Raw genomic sequence first — 19,416 nt, forward strand, 5'->3', positions numbered from 1 at the left:
AAGAATACAACTTGAGACGTCATTACCCAACTAGACATGCTGAGGAGTATGAGAAATGCCAGGGAGATGAGAGAGCCAACCGGGTTGTTAATCTTAAAACAGGTCTACTGAGGCAACAGGATTTCTTTAAGAAAGCAACCAAAGAGAATGATGCAGCAGTCGAAGCTAGCTATGTGGTTAGCGAGATGATTGCTAAAGCAGGAAAGCCATTCACAGAAGGTGAATTTGTCAAAAACTGCATATTACAGGCTGCAAGTATTGTCTGTCCAGAAAAACAAGGTCAGTTTAGCAACATTAGCCTTTCTGCCAACACTGTGGCAGAGCGCATTACTGATCTGTCAAGTGACGTTTATGATCAACTGTGTGAAAAAGCAAAATGTTTCAGTGTATACTCAGTCGCTCTTGATGAGACCACAGACATCACCGACACTGCCCAGCTTGCCATCTGTGTCCGGGATGGTGTTGATGACAATTTTGAAGTCATAGAGGAGCTGCTCTCAGTTATTCCAATGCATGGCCAGACCACCGCTCAGGAGATATTTCACCAGCTATGTGAGGCCATTGAGAATGCCGGTTTATCATGGAAGAGGTTTGCTGGAATAACAACTGATGGAGCGCCATCAATGACAGGGAGGAAAAATGGACTGGTGGCACTCGTTAAAAAAAAATTGGAAGAGGAGAGTGTGGAGGAGGCCATTGCTCTGCACTGCATTATCCATCAGCAGGCCCTTTGCAGCAAATGCCTGAAGTTCGACAATGTTATGTCTGTCGTTGTGAAATGTATCAACTACATCAGATCCAGGGGCTTAAAGCACAGAAGGTTCCGTGCTTTTTTAGAGGAAATGGAGTCAAAACATGGGGATGTGCTCTACTTCACCGAGGTACGTTGGCTCAGCAGGGGAAGCATATTGAAGAGATTTTTTGAGTTGAGAGCGGAAGTGAAAGCCTTCATGGAGAAAGATGGGGTTGCTGTTCCCGTGCTAAGTGACCCCAAATGGCTCATGGACTTGGCTTTTCTTGTTGATATTACACATGAGCTTAATGTACTGAACAAGAAGTTACAAGGCCAGGGGCAACTTGTCAGTGCTGCCTATGACAACGTGAGAGCATTCTCTACAAAACTCATGTTATGGAAAGCCCAGCTTTCTCAGACAAACCTTAGCCATTTCCCAACATGCAAAGCACTCATTGATTCAGGCACACCATTCAGTAGTGAGAAGTATGTGGATGCCATTTTAAAGCTAGAAGAGGAATTTAAACAGAGATTTGCAGACTTCAAGACGCACAGAGCCACATTTCAAATTTATGCAGACCCCTTCTGCTTTGATGTGCAAGATGCCCCCCCTGTGCTTCAAATGGAGCTCATTGACCTGCAGTGCAACTCTGAACTCAAAGCCAAGTTCAGGGAGGTGAGTGGGAAAGCAGATGTAGCCCGGTGATTACCAGACTAATAGTTTATTTAATTATTTCTGTTACAGTAATTGTCATAATATTCATTATTATGATAGTATATAAATCCTGTTTTTTATTTAAATATAGGTCACCCAAACTTAAAAGTAAACTGTCTGTTTAAGCAAGTTAGGTTGTGTTTGTGTTCATACCATTTCATTGGTCAATTAAACAAATTGGCATTGCATAGTCAAATGTGATTGGCTGTTGTTGGGGAGAGGTTTTTTTCCCCCCGGGAAAAAAGGAAGAGTTGAAAAAGACTGAGCGGAACGGACATATGCGGTATCCTTCCGAAGGAATTGACGGTGTTGGTGGTAAATAATTTGCTAAGAATACAGTGGTATGTTTTAAGATACGTACAGACTCTGTTAGTTTTTGCCGCGTCGGGAAAGTTTGTTGTCGCAAGAGGAGCGAGCATGGAACCGGGAATTAGCAAGGCCGTAGCAACCGCGGTTAACGTCTGAGCTACGTTGCCATCTCGTTGCCACGCACTCAAGCTACTCGACGACAGAGACCATATCTTGCCACGCACTCAAGCTACCCGACGACAGAGACCATATCTTGCCACGCACACAAGCTACGGACAACCGAGACCGTTTATTGCCACGTACTCAAGCTGCAAAAAACCGACAAGGAATTTTAGCTTTGCTGAGTAGTGAGCAAGGCGGGGAAACAGGCCTGCAACGGGGTGGTGCGGACTGAAAGGGACATTTCATACGTCGTGAGTACTGAGTGTGCGTGTGTGTGTGAGTGGGCCCACTACACTAAAATTCTGAGCGTGTGTGTATCCGGGTGCGCGTGTGAAAAGCGTGTGTGTATCCGTGTGCGCGTGTGAAAAGAAGTTTGTCTTTTGCCATTGTTCTATGTGGATTTATTTTCGTTTTGTGTATTAAAATATGGCTCTTTCTAATTTCGCCAATACGTTATAGTTGCTCTGGGTCTCATTTTAGCTAGTGTTTGTTTGGTTGGTAGTTTTCACCGACCTCACTTAATTAGGTGAACCTTCGTGGTATCCACCTGAGGGCAAACCGGACCCAAGCACCCACCATTCTCTGGTAAGTTCTACACTGAGTGGTTTAAAAGGGTGCTACATAAAATGGAGGCACCGCTGGGATTGATTTAGCTCTAAAATAGTTATAAAATAGCACTACATTTAACTACATTTAGTTTGACCCAGAGAAGTGTAGGTTTAATAGTAATAATAAGAAAATAAAATAATTCTGTATTCTTTACCCTTAAGTTAGTCACCTTAACGAAGCCTTAGTTATCCCCTTAAAATTTAAATGCTACTTGTAAAAACTAAAGCCCATCAAATTTAGTCCTGACAAGTGATCCAAGTAACTGCACAACCAGGGGGAATGGCTCAGCTGAAGAACTGGTGTATTGGAGAAGGCACAGACCTGGCCAACGCTTTGCTGTTGAAAGACGTTCCTGCAGAGGCTGAAACAAATACCATTGAAGAAACCTTGCAGACAATCAAAGCACTTGGGAGAGTCAAAGTGAGAGGAAGGATGTTTGACCCACATTCTCAAAGCCTAACTGTGCTGTGTGAGTGGAAAGAGAAGGTCAATACCAGCGCAATTCCTGTTGATGTATTTCCCGAATGTTCTGTTGGGCCATGGAGGATCTTTGTAGTTTCTGCACTAGAGAATGAGGCAGCCAGTGATGGTCCAAGTGTGCCACAAACCCATCCTAGTTTGATTCCCCCACTGCAAGCGTCCTCTCCTGAGGCTATCATCAAAGCTGTTGGTAAAATCTTGAAACAGACACAACAGCCCACCAGCAGTGACATCAGCCCATTCAGGAGACTGCGGACCTTCTCAGGGGTTACGCCCACACCATCTGGAGAAGAACAGTTGGAAAATTGGATTGAACAAGCCAGACTCATGATTGAGGAATGTGAACGTCCGGAAAGAGAAAAGAGGATGAGGATTAGGGAAAGTGTTAAAGGTCCTGCACTAGAGGTCCTGCAAGCTGTCCGATTCAATGACCCCAGCGCAACGTCCACTGGTACATTTGGTACACCAGAGAGCGGAGAAGAACTTTATTTTACCTACAGAATGCTGTGCCAACACCCAAGTGAGAAACTATCCGAGTTTTTGAGGCGCATGGAGCGAGTCCTGAATAAAGTCGTCCAAAAAGGGGGCATAAGGGTAGATCACAAAGATCGCGCTCGCATCGACCAGCTCATCAAAGGAGCCACCAGATCTGATTTTATGATCCTGAACCTCCGACTGAGAGAACGACGTGATAATCCGCCCATTTTCCTGCAGCTACTCACTGAGATACGTCAGGAAGAGGAGCATGAAGCTTCACGCCGCAGACTACAACCGTCCAAAGCAGTTTATGCAAAAAGTGCCATGTTAACTTCAGACACTGAGATCACAGGTTTAAAGGCAGAAATAGACCAACTCAAAACGCAAGTATGTGAGCTCACTACGTCCTCATCAATGCCATGTGGGAATATGACAAGTTTTTTCCCGTCTGTCGATATAAAAACAGAGAGCTCAGAAGATAAAAACGTACAAGCCCTAAAGAAAGAGGTGGTAAAGCTCAGAAAACAAGTCTCAGCAATGTCAATTAAGCCCAAGTACAGTTCAGCCTCTGAGAACCGTCAAAGAGAAACTCCGTCTAAGCCCCAGCAGCAAAGAACTTTCACTTCCAGAAACTCAAGTGATTTCTTTTGTTACCGGTGTGGCGAAGATGGGCACATTGCAACTAAATGTATTGCTCCAGAGAACTATCCCAAAGTAATACAGAAACTCCTACAAGCTCAAAGAAAGTCCACGCAAGGTCAAAGACCTGAAGAGGCAAGAGAAAATAATACAAATGCAAATGTGAAGAGGAGTTCTGTCCACATGCAGACCTACAGTTTGCCAGAAGGTCTCGTTGGACCTCCTTCTACTGCCCAAGTAACTATTAATGGCAACCCCTGCACGGCACTCATGGATAGCGGCTCCCAAGTTACCATCATTTTTGACAGCTGGTACAGTGAAAATCTGTCACATATCCCGCTGAACCCGGTGACTGGTCTGTCCATATGGGGCCTGAGTGACTCAAAAGATAGTTACCCCTATAAAGGCTATGTGCAAGTTGAGTTGGGGCTGCCAGACAAGTCAAAATGGAACAAAGCCAAGGCTGTGTCTGTTCTGGCTTTGGTGTGTCCTGACCCTCGTTGTTCCGAGACAATACCCGTTCTTATTGGCACCAATGTCAAGGGTGTTCGGCCTTTTCAGTCAAACTCTACTCAGAAAGTCCTGGAAAATGTAAAGTCCGTTAAAGTTCAAGTGCACAAAGAAAACTACTCACCTTCTTCTGAAGAAAAAAGGCCCGAAGACGACACCAACTTACCTGTTGCTGATGTAAAATGGGCAGGTCCTGGTCCTCTCATCATAGCACCTGGCACAGAACACATTGCCATTTGTCGAGTCAAAGAAAGGAAAACCCTTGGAGACAGTATACTCCTCACTGAACGTGCTCACTCACCTTCTCTTCCTCCAAGTGTCCTAGTCCAACCAACGGTGTTATTCTCTAAGATGTTAGACCCCAATAAGTTTCTGGTGCTTCTGCGAAATGAGTCTCTAAAGTCAACTGCTATCCCTATGGGGACTGTGATTGCACATTTACATGTCGCTGATGTTGTGACTGATACACCAAGCTCCCATCCCAATATTGTTCCAGCTATGGACCCCTGCTTGTTTAACTTTAGTGATTCAGACATCAGCGAAGAATGGAAAGAAAGACTCAGTACAAAGCTTGCTCAGCATCCCAATGTGTTTTCTACAGAGGAGTGGGATGTGGGTTTGGCAAGAGGAGTAGTGCATAACATACGGGTAAACAATAACACTCCTTTCAGAGAACGGTCTCGGCGCATTGCACCTGCTGACTTGGATGATCTCCGGCGTCATCTACAAGGTCTGCTGGCTGCTGGAATCATAAAGGAATCAAGGAGTCCCTACGCATCCCCGATTGTCCTTGCACGTAAAAAGAATGGCCAACTTCGCATGTGTGTCGACTACCGCACCTTGAACCGCAGAACCATTCCCGATCAGTATGCCGTGCCTCGCATTGACGACGCCCTTGACTGTTTGTCCGGCAGCAAGTGGTTTTCGGTGCTGGATCTGCGCAGTGGCTACTACCAAATCCCAATGGCCAAAGAGGACAAAGAAAAAACTGCATTTATATGTCCCCTGGGTTTTTTCCAGTTTGAGCGGATGCCACAAGGAATTACTGGTGCCCCTGCAACGTTCCAGAGACTGATGGAGAAGACAGTTGGGGACATGCACATGCTAGAGGTTATTGTTTATCTGGATGACCTGATTGTGTTTGGCAAAACATTAGAGGAACACGAACAAAGACTTCTCAAAGTCATTAACCGCCTTGAAGAAGCTGGGCTCAAGCTGTCTCTGGATGAGTGTCAGTTTTGTCGCCCCCAAGTGAACTATGTTGGGCACATCGTCTCGGAGCATGGAATTGCCACAGACCCCGCCAAAGTTGAATCTGTGACCAAGTGGACGCAACCTACAGACCTCACATCTCTCCAGTCTTTCTTGGGGTTTTGTGGTTATTACCGTAGATTCATCAAAAACTTTTCCATCATCGTTCGTCCGTTAACCGAGCTATGCAAGGGTTATCCTCCAACACAAAAGAAGAAAAAATCCAATCCTTCACCAGACAAGAACTATTACAAAAAAGAAGAGCCTTTCGGTGATCGGTGGGACAAGTCCTGTTCAGAGGCTTTCCAAAGGATCATCCACTGCCTCACAAGTGCTCCTGTGCTGGCATTCGCTGACCTGACCAAACCTTACATGCTTCACATCGATGCAAGTTATCAAGGTTTGGGTGCCGTTCTAAATCAGGAGTACCCAGAAGGGTTAAGACCAGTCGCTTTCGCCAGCCGCAAGCTAAGTACATCTGAAAAGAACTATCCAGTACACCAGCTGGAGTTTTTGGCACTCAAGTGGGCTGTAGTCGACAAATTCCACGATTATTTATATGGAGCTCAGTTTACTGTGAGAACAGACAACAACCCGCTCACCTACATTCTCACGACTGCCAAACTCAACGCAACAGGACATCGTTGGCTCTCCGCCTTGTCCACCTACAATTTTACCCTGCAGTATAGACCAGGCAGGAACAATATAGATGCTGATTCACTCTCGCAAAAGCCCGTTTCCGATACCAAACAAGAATGGCAAAGTGTGTCTCTGGAGGGTGTCAAAGCTCTCTGCAAACAAATTACTTGCAGAGAAACCCATAAAGAGTCCACAACCGTCGCAGAATCGCTCGGAGTGTCCCCAGACGCCATTCCTGAGTCCTTCGTCTACCCAGTTCGGCTGGATCTTGGTTCATTAACACAGTTCAGTCATAAAGATCTCATCCAAGCCCAAGACCATGACCCTAATATTGCCCCAGTCAAACAATCACTGAGTGGTGGTACACCATTCGCCACTTTTGAAAACCCGATTTCCACACTGTTGAATAAAGAAGCAAGCAAGAGCTAGAAAACCTGCTCTACAGAAATGTGCAAAGAAATGGGTCCCCAGTGCACCAGCTAGTTCTACCCAAAGAGTATGTCACCATGGTTCTGAAATCCCTACACGATGAGTCTGGTCACGTAGGCATAGACAAGACACTTGAACTTATCAGAGATCGATTTTACTGGCCCAAGATGGGTGCCGAAGTGGAGCAGTATGTAAAAAACTGTGGCCATTGCATCACCCGCAAAGCCCTGCCCCAAAAAGCTGCTCCTTTGAATCAGATAACCAGCCAAGGGCCTTTAGACCTCGTGTGTATCGATTTCCTGTCACTTGAACCAGACTCTCAAGGTTATGCTAACATCCTGGTAGTGACTGACCATTTTACCCGCTACGCTCAAGCCTTTCCAGCCAAAGACCAGAAAGCCATGACTGTAGCCAAGATTCTGTGTGAACGGTTCTTTGTACATTATGGTCTCCCTGCCCGCATACATTCTGACCAAGGGCGGGATTTTGAAAGCAAGTTGATCCAAGATCTCCTGAGGATGTTAGGCATTCAAAAATCCAGAACATCTCCTTACCATCCTCAGGGGGATCCTCAACCAGAAAGATTCAACCGTACGCTTTTGTCAATGCTAGGCACTCTTGATACCAAGCAGAAGCAAAAGTGGAGTCAAAAGATCAGTCAACTGGTTCACGCCTACAATTGTTCACAGAATGAAGCCACTGGTTACTCACCCTATCTGTTGATGTTTGGCCGAGAAGCTCGTCTACCAGTTGATGTTTGTTTTGACGTGGCCGATACCAGTCCAAAAGGCAAGTCCTATCACCAGTACGTAGCCAATCTCAAGAGGGACCTCCAAAGCGCTTACACACTAGCTACAGAGACATCGGACAAAAACCACCAAAGAAACAAGAGAGCACATGACAAGCATGTCAAAGAACAAGTTCTGGACAAAGGTGACCGAGTTCTGATGAGAAATTTTGGAGTTCAAGGCAAACAAAAACTGAGATGTAAATGGAGACCCTCACCGTATGTGGTGGTGGAAAAACTGTCGAACCTACCAGTCTACAAGATTAAGCCTGAGAGAGGCATGGGAGTGGAGAAGACCATCCATCGTAATCATCTGTTACCCATCGGTTACCTCGTGAGACTCCCTGTGGACGAGGGTGATGAGCAGCCACAACAAGGACGGGTAACCAGATCCCAACAAAAGACAAAAGAACAGCCACAGTCACCCGACCACGAGGAAGGAATGTCCTCTGAGTCTGATTGCGAGGAGGAACAGTGGACAAATTACTGGAAGATTGCCTGGGACAAGTTACAGACACATCCCAGGTTGCCAATAAGCCAAGCTCTACCAGTCTACGACATGCCGAGACAAGCTCAAGATGAGGCTAATGCACAGTCAATTGTCAGTGAGAGCCTAAGCCTGCCTCCCAATGCTGACCCAGAAGTCAACGATTTAGAGGGGGAAACAGAGCTCAACTCAAGTCAGAGAACTGAAGTGGAAATTCAGAAAGTGGAACGTTCTAAGAGAGTCACTCTTCCAGTGGTCAGGCTGAGTTATGATGAACTTGGAGAACCCTGTGACCATCCAGTTACTGTTTTAAGCCACGGAGTGTTGGTGGGAAGTGGGCTTTACAGCAACTCCAGAAGAAGCTCATGTCAAACCCTCTGGTGTGTTTCACTTGTTCAAATTCGGCCTTTTCCCTTTAAACTTGCTGACTATATTATGTCTGTAAGTCCTTTTTTGATGAGGACATCAAAACCTTTTAGAAGGGGGAGAGTGTAGCCCGGTGATTACCAGACTAATAGTTTATTTAATTATTTCTGTTACAGTAATTGTCATAATATTCATTATTATGATAGTATATAAATCCTATTTTTTATTTAAATATAGGTCACCCAAACTTAAAAGTAAACTGTCTGTTTAAGCAAGTTAGGTTGTGTTTGTGTTCATACCATTTCATTGGTCAATTAAACAAATTGGCATTGCATAGTCAAATGTGATTGGCTGTTGTTGGGGAGAGGTTTTTTCCCCCCGGGAAAAAAGAGTTGAAAAAGACTGAGCGGAACGGACGTATGCGGTATCCTTCCGAAGGAATTGAGGGTGTTGGTGGTAAATAATTTGCTAAGAATACAGTGGTATGTTTTAAGATACGTACAGACTGTTAGTTTTTGCCGCGTCGGGAAAGTTTGTTGTCGCAAGAGGAGCGAGCATGGAACCGGAAATTAGCAAGGCCGTAGCAACCGCGGTTAACGTCTGAGCTACGTTGCCATCTCGTTGCCACGCACTCAAGCTACTCGACGACAGAGACCATATCTTGCCACGCACTCAAGCTACCCGACGACAGAGACCATATCTTGCCACGCACACAAGCTACGGACAACCGAGACCGACACACTTTTCAAGATGGCGGCGCGTGCATACGCAGCGACCTCTCTCTGTCCCGCCCAAACGGTGTTTTGTCCGTCTAATGAGTGTTTGTCCGGCAGTTTTTTTTGTTCGTCTCGTCGTACTGAGTCGTGCTACAAGTACGGCAGGCAGGTTCTGCTTGATATCGGCAAAAGCGAGTTTTGTCGAGTTCTGGACTTTGATGCGGGAACATCAAAGGAGCTCGGACTGCTACGTCCTGAAGCGTCGCCGGGCTCGTCTGCTATTCCTCCCCCGGTTGGGAAGCGTCGAAAGCGGTGTGCGAGGAGGCTGAAGAGGGGCAAACGCGGGGGCGTCCGGGCCAGGCTGGCGGCCAGCCCTGCTCGCCCGGCCGTGCCTTCCATTCTTCTGGCGAATGTTCGATCGCTGGACAACAAAATGGATTACATTCGCCTGCTGCAATCTACAAACCGGACAGTGCGGGACTGCTGTGTGCTCGTGTTCACTGAGACTTGGTTGACTGTCAACATTCCGGACTCTGCCGTACATCTGGAGCGGCTAGCGTGCTATCGGGCGGACCGGGCCATTGTACAAGGGGGGAAATCTCGTGGAGGTGGAATATGCGTCTACATCCGTGACGAATGGTGCCGGGACTCTGTAGTGGTATGCAAGCACTGCTCGCCACTGGCGGAGTTCGTGATCATTAAGTGCCGTCCTTTTTACCTGCCAAGGGAATTTACCGCGATTCTGCTAGTCGCGGTTTACATCCCGCCTTCCAACATCGAAGGCGACAGGGTCGCGGCTCTTAGTGAACTGTACCAGGCTGTCAGTGAACAAGAGACAGCGCACCCTGACGGTTTCACCATCTTCGCTGGGGATTTTAATCATGCTAACCTGAAGTCTGTTTTTCCGAGGCTTCACCAGCATGTTAATTTTCCTACGCGTGGCGACAGCTTCCTGGACCGGGTCTACTCTTCGCATAAAGGAGCTTTCAAAGCCGCCCCCCTCCCCCATCTTGGACTTTCTGACCATATCACTGTTATGCTTTTGCCCGCATACAGACAAATGGTGAGAGCGTCCAGGCCGGTTCGCAAGCAGGTACGGGTGTGGCCTGAGGGTGCCTCTGATGCACTGCGTGACTGCTTTGGCTCTACTGACTGGGACATGTTTAGGAGGGCTGCCACTTGCGACGATCGGACAGACATTGAGGAGTATACTGACTCTGTTTCCTCCTACATCAGGAAGTGTATTGATGATGTGACTCTCTCAAAATCCATCGTCACTCGGGCTAACCGGAAGCCATGGCTGACAGGGGCTGTCTTCAGGCTGCTGAGGGCCAGGGACAAAGCCTTTAGAGCAGGGGATGAGGCTGGCTTGAGGACTGCGAGGGCCGACCTGTCCCGGGGCATCAAAGAAGCAAAGAGGGCGTTCTCGTGCAAAATTACCGCCCACTTCAAGGACAGCAGGGACGCACGGAGCCTTTGGCAGGGCATTCAGACCATCACGGATTACAAGCCCGCGCCGCAGAGCTGTGAAGGCGACGTCCGTCTGCTCAATTACCTCAACCGCTTCTTTGCTCGCTTCGACGCTCAGAACAGCACTTGCCCGCTGAAGGCCACTCCCCCTTCACACGAGCTGCCCCTGTGCCTCTCCGCCGACAGCGTGAGGAGGGCGCTTGCCGCCATCAACATCCGTAAGGCGGCGGGCCCTGACAACATCCCGGGTCGGGCGCTGAAGGACTGCGCTGGTGAGCTGACGGATGTCTTCACGGACATCTTTAACACTTCCCTGCAGCAGGCAGGGCTCGAAACTAACGATTGCCCGATTGCCCGGGGCAAGTAGCGATGGCAGACGGGCAAGTAGAATTTTTCCTCACTTGCCCGAACTTGCCCTGCCATAATACCATGTTTTCAAGCTGTAAAAAGACGATTTTGTGCATAATTTCTCGCAACTTCTGCCGCTTCTGGTCCGACATTTTGTTTTCTAGGGAGCGGTTAGTTTCTCGTGTAAGTCTGCAATACATTGATAACGGCAAAGCGCTTCGTAATTAAATGCATGCTGCCTCACCCGTCCCTGGCTCTTCTGCGCCTGCGCACCAGCAGAGCTTGTTTCCGGTTGGCGGATACGAAGGCATATGAAGGCAAAACTTATAGTGTTGTCTTTTTTATTGCAAAAATGTGTCGGGCAAGTAAAATTCCACTCCAAAAAAATTCGGGCAAGTAAAATTTTGTTTCGGGCAAGTAAAATTTTCTCCAACTTGCCCGAGGGCAACTTGGGCAAATAATAAGCTTCGAGCCCTGAGCAGGCCATCGTCCCGTCGTGTTTCAAAGCTGCCACCATCGTACCTGTGCCGAAGAAACCCGCTCCGTCCTGCTTCAATGACTACCGCCCCGTGGTACTTATGCCCATCATCATGAAGTGCTTTGAGCGGCTTGTCATGGAGCACATCCGATCCGTTCTCCCCCCCACCACTGACCCCTTCCAGTTTGCGTACCGAGCCAAGCGGTCTTCTGAGGATGCCATCTGCTCTGCCCTCCACTCGGCCCTCACCCACCTGGAGAGGAGGGACTCGTATGTGAGATTGCTGTTTGTGGACTTCAGTTCTGCCTTCAACACCATTGTGCCACAACGCCTCATCAGCAAACTTGACGCGCTGGGCCTCAGTACCTACCTCTGCAACTGGCTACTGGACTTCCTCTGTCAGAGGCCACAGGTAGTACGTGTTAGGTAGTACTATCAATCAAAGCGATACTGTAACTAATCTCGGGGTAATATTTGACCAAACTCTCTCCTTTCAAAAGCACATTAAGAATATAACCAGAATTGCGTTTTTTCACCTACGTAATATTGCAAAGATTCGTCCGATCCTCTCGACTGGTGATGCGGAAACTATTATACATGCGTTCGTCACGTCGCGCCTGGACTACTGTAATGTACTATTTTCGGGTCTTCCTAAGTCCCGCATCAAAAGTCTACAGTTAGTACAAAATGCTGCTGCAAGGCTGCTTTCTCGGACAAGAAAATTTGATCACATTACCCCAATACTAGCCAACTTACATTGGCTCCCGGTCCATTTAAGATGTGACTTCAAGGTTCTTCTACTAACCTATAAATCGCTGCATGGCTTAGCGCCTTCATATCTCGTCGACCTAGTTGTTCCTTATGTTCCGTCTCGTAACCTTCGTTCGCAAAACGCTACCCTTTTAGCGACACCGAGGGCCAAGAAAATGTCTGCAGGCTCTAGAGCATTTTCTATTCGGGCTCCAGAGCTTTGGAATGCCCTACCAATGGATATTAGGACTGCTACCTCAGTAGAAACATTTAAGACACGTTTAAAGACACATTTCTATGACATGGCCTTTAACCAACCTGTAGTGGCCGATTCGGCTGGAGTTTGTTTTCTCTCCCTCTCCACCACCTCCCTCCCCCCTCCCCGGCCGGGGAGGTGGTTAGGTGGCACCCATGCTGACAGCGGCTATCTGGATTCTCGTGGGCCAATTCAGGATGGGGGAACTGCAGCTCAACCTCCTCGAAGACACTGCCAGGACAATTGAGGGCTCCTTCGGCAGCCCTCTGCTATGACATGGACATCCACTTTTTATTTAATTGATTTTCATGTTGTATCATTTGTGCCCTCTCTGCATCCATTTCAACTTGGTGATCCTGAAAGGGGGATCCTTCCATCTGTGGTCCCTTCTCAAGGTTTCTCATTTTCCCCTGGTAGGGGTTTTTAAGTTTTTCCTTGCCCTTTTGGGAGCTTAAGATCAGGGGATGCTTTGAGAATAATTGTCAATTTCTGTCTATGTGAAGCCCTTTGAGACTGCTTGTGATTTAGGGCTATACAAATAAACTTGACTTGACTTGACGTGTTGGCGACAAAATCTCCGCCAGCATCACGCTGAGCACGGGGGCCCCCCAAGGCTGCGTGCTCAGTCCGCTGCTCTTCACCCTCCTGACGCATGACTGCACTGCAACCTACAGCGACAACCGTATCGTGAAGTTTGCTGACGACACGACTCTGGTGGGTCTCATCACCAAGGGAGACGAGACTCAATACAGGCTGGAGGTTGACCTTCTGACCACGTGGTGCAGGGACAACAACCTCCTGCTGAACGTCGACAAGACCAAGGAGATTGTTGTGGACTTCCGGAAGGGTCACACCCAACACCTGCCGCTGACCATCGACGGTGCTGTGGTGGAGCGAGTGAGCAGCGCCAAGTTCCTGGGGGTGCACACCAGTGGGGATCTCTCCTGGTCCACCAACACAGCGTCACTGGCAAAGAAAGCCCAGCGCCGCCTGTACTTCCTGCGGAAACTCAGGCGAGCGAGCGCTCCTCCGGCCGTCATGACTGCATTTTACCGCGGCACCATTGAGAGCGTCCTCTCCAGCTGTATTGCTGTTTGGGGTGGCGGCTGCACTGACTACAACTTGAAGGCCCTGCAGCGCATAGTGAACACTGCTGGTAAGATTGCTGGTGCTTCGCTCCCCTCCTTGAAGGACATTTACACCTCCCATCTCACCCGCAAGGCGACCACGATTGTGAGTGATGCGAGTCACCCCGCTCACTCTTTGTTCGAGCTTCTGCCCTCTGGGAAGAGGTACAGAAGCCTGCGCTCCCGCACCTCCAGACTCTCAAACAGCTTCATACTCCAGGCTGTTAGGATCCTGAACTCGCTCCCCCGTTCTGCGTAGCGTCCTGTACTTTTACTGTCTGAACTGTCTGAATGCACACTGGCTCTTATTATTTATTACTTGTTATTACTCTTATTTATTGTTTGTGCCTTTTTGTTTATGATGTTTTTTACTTTTGCGCTATGCTTGCTGGCTCCGTTATTTATTGTGTTATCTGTTTATTTATTATTTATTCATCACTCTTACTGTTGATTGTTTGAATTTTTGCCTTCTTGTTTTTATATTGTGTCGCGTACATGTATGTCTATCGTGTTATGTGTCTCGTCACCGTGGGATAGAGAAAAACGTAATTTCGGTCTCTTTGTGTGTTGTGACATGTGGAGGGATTGACAATAAAGCTGACTTTGACTTTGACTTTGACTTTATTGCCACGTACTCAAGCTGCAAAAAACCGACAAGGAATTTTAGCTTTGCTGAGTAGTGAGCAAGGCGGGGAAACAGGCCTGCAACGGGGTGGTGCGGACTGAAAGGGACATTTCATACGTCGTGAGTACTGAGTGTGCGTGTGTGTGTGAGTGGGCCCACTACACTAAAATTCTGAGCGTGTGTGTATCCGGGTGCGCGTGTGAAAAGCGTGTGTGTATCCGTGTGCGCGTGTGAAAAGAAGTTTGTCTTTTGCCATTGTTCTATGTCAGGGGTGGGCAAACTACGGCCCGCGGGCCACATCCGGCCCACGGGACCGTTTAATCCGGCCCGCCAACCCTGAACAAATTGTATTAAACTTTTTTTTTTTGGTCATTTTGCCTGCAATGACTGCGTTTTCCCAGTAGATGGCGAAGCGCTCGCCTGCGCATTTACTACCGGAAGCCGTGTCAGAAAGCTCGGTGCACACTCACAAGTGCGTGTACGTACTCAGTAGTACGGACTTGGCGCACTCTCGCTCTATTCGTATCAGTCCCGAATTTAGAGCGTGGGCTTTGACGACAGCATTCTTATAATTCGCGCGCTGAGCTTTCAGATGCAGTTTTGCGCTAAAGCCACCCACAAACCTTCCCCTGGAATCCTTCCATTAAAATGAGTGGCCCGAAAAAAAGAAGTGAGTGCCGAATGTTAAAAAAGAGTGGCCAATTTGGCTCGACGTACGCGACGTGACGTTCAGCCACATCAACATCAACCCGTCACAGATCAAGGTAAACGGACCAACACGTCGGATCTCGCCTAAGAATTGCCACAACAAATTTTACTCCAGACTATGACGCACTAGCAAAAAAGGGAGACCAAAAACACTGTTCCCACTGAAAATGAACGGGAGGCTCTCAAGTTTATTGTAAAAAAATGCATTTGAAAAAATGCAGGATGCTCAAGGACATTGATGCACCACCTATTTGCGACTAATCTTAACCTGTAAAGTTCTTAAGGCTTACTTTAAGGAAGTGTTTCGCGTTTCCTCACCTCTGTTACCAGGTGTTTGCGAGTTAAAACTCTGCTCTGATTTTCAGATACCCCTCACCGTGTTGCTGTTTTGATTACTTTATTTGGATGTATGCTTTCACCCGATTCTTCAAGATGATATATTTGGTCAGAATGTTTGCCGTTTGATGTGATCTCATAAGATAAACATCTTTCATTAATCTGACCTGCAGGCACTGAAGTGATGGAGATTGTTATTCATAATAACAGTGTCGTATTTTACGAGAATCACTGATAGCAGTTTTTTAGTGAATTATTATTTTTTTAATGCTGTTAATAAATGCATTTGTTTTCAAAAAACTTGTTTGGAATATCCATGCTTTACTACCTACTAAAGGCCAAGATCTTTTATGCAATGACCTTTACAGGTCGCTTATATGACTTCACACAACGCCTACGTCCATCTGCTCCTGGTCCGGCCCTCCGGTCCAAATTTAGAACCCAGTTCGGCCCGCGAGTCAAAAAGTTTGCCCACCCCTGTTCTATGTGGATTTATTTTCGTTTTGTGTATTAAAATATGGCTCGTTCTAATTTCGCCAATACGTTATAGTTGCTCTGTGTCTCATTTTAGCGAGTGTTTGTTTGGTTGGTAGTTTTCACCGACCTCACTTAATTAGGTGAACCTTCGTGGTATCCACCTGAGGGCAAACCGGACCCAAGCACCCACCATTCTCTGGTAAGTTCTACACTGAGTGGTTTAAAAGGGTGCTACACAGACAAGCTTGGGCAATTTTTGAGAGAATTGCCCCCCAGCTTTCCTGAGCTTTCCCGAATGTTCAAGCGGATCATGTGTCTTTTCGGCAGCACATACTTGTGTGAAAAGCTCTTCTCTACCTTGAACTTCAATAAGTCCAAGTACAGGTCCAGACTAACAGATGAGCATCTTCAAGCCCTACTGAGGGTCTCGACTGCCTCCTCCCTTAAGCCAAATGTGGCTCGGCTATGCAAGAGGAAGCGCTGCCAGGTCTCTAGCAGTAAGAAGTAGGCAGAAGAAGCCATGTTCATAACAGTTTATGTTCAATGTTCCATTCATGTTCAGAAAGTTACAGGTTAAAGAGCTGTTAATACAGATATTTGAATCTGAATAATAATTACATTTCTCTAGTCAGCAACTATATTTGGTTTATTCAGTCTTCTATATCTGCTGAATTATTATTGTTATCATTTTATTTCTTACTGATTTATTTTTTTCTTATGAGTTGTTAATTTATTTAAATTTTCTAAGACAAAAAAGGATGAATAAACAAAGACTTTTGATAACTCTGGAATGTTTTTGTAAGAGCTTTTCTTGTGAAAAACCTGCTGCGGCCCAGCCTCACCCAGAATCTACGTCCAGCGGCCCCCGGGTAAATTGAGTTTGAGACCCCTGATGTAGTGCAATCTCTTTCTTTTCGATTGCCTGTGATCTGCTTCTTTATCTTTCGCAGCAGGTGCATCCAGTACTACTACTGACGTGAGAGTTTTAATCTCGAAGAGCCAAATCTGTATTGCATAGTCGCGTGAATTGTGAAGGAGGGCATTTATTTGAGTGTCTTATTTGGACCAGTCGCATCAGTGCTGATGTCTTCGCTAAAAACATCTTTTGGTCCATTGGTGGTGAAAGGACGACCCGAGCATCCGCAATTTGGTAAAAAACAAGACAATGTCTCGGACGGGTTAGCAAAACCTACTGATCACAGAGTCTGCTAAATCAACCAGGTGCCACATCACAACATAGCAGCTTGCTAACTAGCACAAGCTAACTACTTGCTAACTAGCACAAGCTAACTAAACACGTAGGGCGGAATTTGGCCTTAATCGATTCCACTTTAACAATTTAGGTTGAAACAATTTTGGTTGGAAAAACATTAGGAGTTTAGATCTGACTACCAAATAGCAATTAACGTAAACGAGAAAAATATGGAAACTTACCAACTTAGTAGTGACAAAGATAGCCACAATGCCACGACTCGCCATATTATCATCTTCATCCCTGTCCTGTCGGGAAAGACATTCTCGACGTGCTTGAACAGGCTGTCAAATTCGTCGACCTATATGTCCTCTCTGCTGTCGGGGAGACACGCTGACCAGCAAGTAAAGCTAAACTTAGCCAACATCGGAGAGTTCTTACTGTAGCTTGATAGCAAAACAAACTGCTACCAACTGCCACTACGTCACGCTTTCAGTGTTGGCTCGTCAGTGAACGACTCGTTTAAAAAGAACAAATCTTTTGAGTGAACGAGAGTGAACGGATCACTTCCTAAAGTGATTTGTTCTTTTTTTCCGTTCATATAACTTCAACCAGTAGGTTGTAGTAATGCCCACTGAACCTGGTGCCACCTTGCCGGAAAACAAAACGAAGAAGAAAATGACGTAACTTCCCGTTCACGAACGAGTCGTGAATTGCATTTCCCGTTCGCCAACGAACGAATTTGTGAGTGAACTCACTGAGTGATTCGCATTTTCAGTTTATCGCGAGAACGGATCAGTGAGGGAACTGCCTTCCTGTGCATCAACGGATCAGTGAGTGGACGTGTTGCGTCCCCTACCGTGAACTATGTAAGCCAGAATGTAGATTTACGATTTACTTATAGTAGGTTTTAAATAACGTGTATGCATATTTATGCCTAAATATTGTTATCCAATATATCAACTGCGGTTTCACATTAGATTGCTGGTTTGAGATGTACTTTTATCATTATTATTATTATTATTATTATTATTATTATCATCATTATCCATCCATCCATCTTCCGCTTTTCCGGGGTCGGGTCACGGGGGCGGCAGCTTCAGGAGGGACTCCCAGACTTCCCTCTCCCCAGCCACTTCATCCAGCTCACCCAGGGGATCCCAAGGCGTTCCCAGGCCAGCTGAGAGACATAGTCTCTCCAGCGCGTCCTGGGTCGTCCCCGGGGTCTCCTACCGGTGGGACATGCCCGGAACACCTCCCCAGGGAGGCGTCCAGGAGGCACCCTGATGAGATGCCCGAGCCACCTCATCTGGCTCCTCTCAACGTGGAGGAGTAGCGACTCTACTCCGAGTCTCTCCCGGATGACCGAGCTTCTCACCCTATCTCTAAGGGAGAGCCCGGACATCCTGCGGAGAAAACTCATTTTGGCCGCTTGTATCCGGGATCTCATTCTTTCGGTCACGGTCCATTGCTCGTGACCATAGGTGAGGGTAGGAGCGTAAATCGACCGGTAAATTGAGAGTTTTGCCTTTTGGCTCAGCTCTCTCTTTACTACGACGGAGCCCCAAGCGGCTTGCTAATCGCTATGAGCCAGGTAAGACGCATAGCCGTCCAAAGTCATCTCGGTCTACTGGCCCTCGCACTTTGGTCATAGGTGACTCCATTACCCGAAATATTACGCTTAAAAATCCAGCCACGGTAATGTGTATTCCTGGGGGCAGAGCACCCGACATAGAAGCTAATCTTAGGGAGCTGACTCGGAATAGGTCTAGTCAACAGCGTAGTTCTATCAACACTAGCTACTCGGACATAGTGATACAGGTCGGCTCCAATGATGTTAGGATGAGGCAATCGGAGATCACAAAGAGAAACATAGCGAGGACTTGTGATCTCGTCAGAAAGATGAGTCGGCATCGAGCATTTGTCTCTGGCCCCCTGCCTGGGAGAGGCACTGATGAGAGGTTTAGTAGATTAGTCTCCCTTAATCGATGGAAGGCTGGGTTCTGTAAGAAGCAGGGACTGTATTTTATAGATAACTGGCCTTCCTTCTGGGGCCGCCCCGACCTGCTGAGGAAGGACGGCCTTCACCCTAACCGTGAAGGCGCCTCACCCACCTGGAGAGGAGGGACTCGTATGTGAGATTGCTGTTTGTGGACTTCAGTTCTGCCTTCAACACCATTGTGCCACAACGTCTCATCAGCAAACTTGACAAACTGGGCCTCAGTACCTACCTCTGCAACTGGCTACTGGACTTCCTCTGTCAGAAGCCACAGGTGGTACGTGTGGGCGACAAGATCTCCGCCAGCATCACGCTGAGCACGGGGGCCCCCCAAGGCTGCA

At 47.2% G+C, this 19,416-nt stretch overlaps 1 protein-coding gene across 18 annotated transcripts in view; it reads right to left on the minus strand.

Annotated features, from left to right (window-relative positions):
- Nucleotides 1-17,681, minus strand: part of LOC133166154 (SUN domain-containing ossification factor-like) — an 84,167-nt gene extending 66,486 nt beyond the window's left edge. For 12 of the 18 annotated variants that reach the window (XR_009717704.1, XR_009717703.1, XM_061296200.1 and 9 more), the window contains exons 1-2: nucleotides 17,319-17,680; nucleotides 4,801-4,848 (exon numbers count right to left, since the gene is read on the minus strand). Coding sequence is in view for 16 of the 18 variants with exons in the window: in XM_061296200.1 (XP_061152184.1) it covers nucleotides 4,801-4,848; nucleotides 17,319-17,377 (107 nt within the window). In the remaining 2 variants the exon portion in view is untranslated. Of the gene's footprint in view, nucleotides 1-4,800; nucleotides 4,849-17,318 lie in introns of all 18 variants that reach the window. The other 6 variants (XM_061296194.1, XM_061296192.1, XM_061296191.1 and 3 more) reach the window with 4 other exon arrangements.
- Nucleotides 17,682-19,416: the final 1,735 nt, after the last annotated feature.

This window comes from Syngnathus typhle, linkage group LG13, assembly GCF_033458585.1.
Source record: "Syngnathus typhle isolate RoL2023-S1 ecotype Sweden linkage group LG13, RoL_Styp_1.0, whole genome shotgun sequence".
NCBI lineage: Eukaryota > Metazoa > Chordata > Actinopteri > Syngnathiformes > Syngnathidae > Syngnathus > Syngnathus typhle.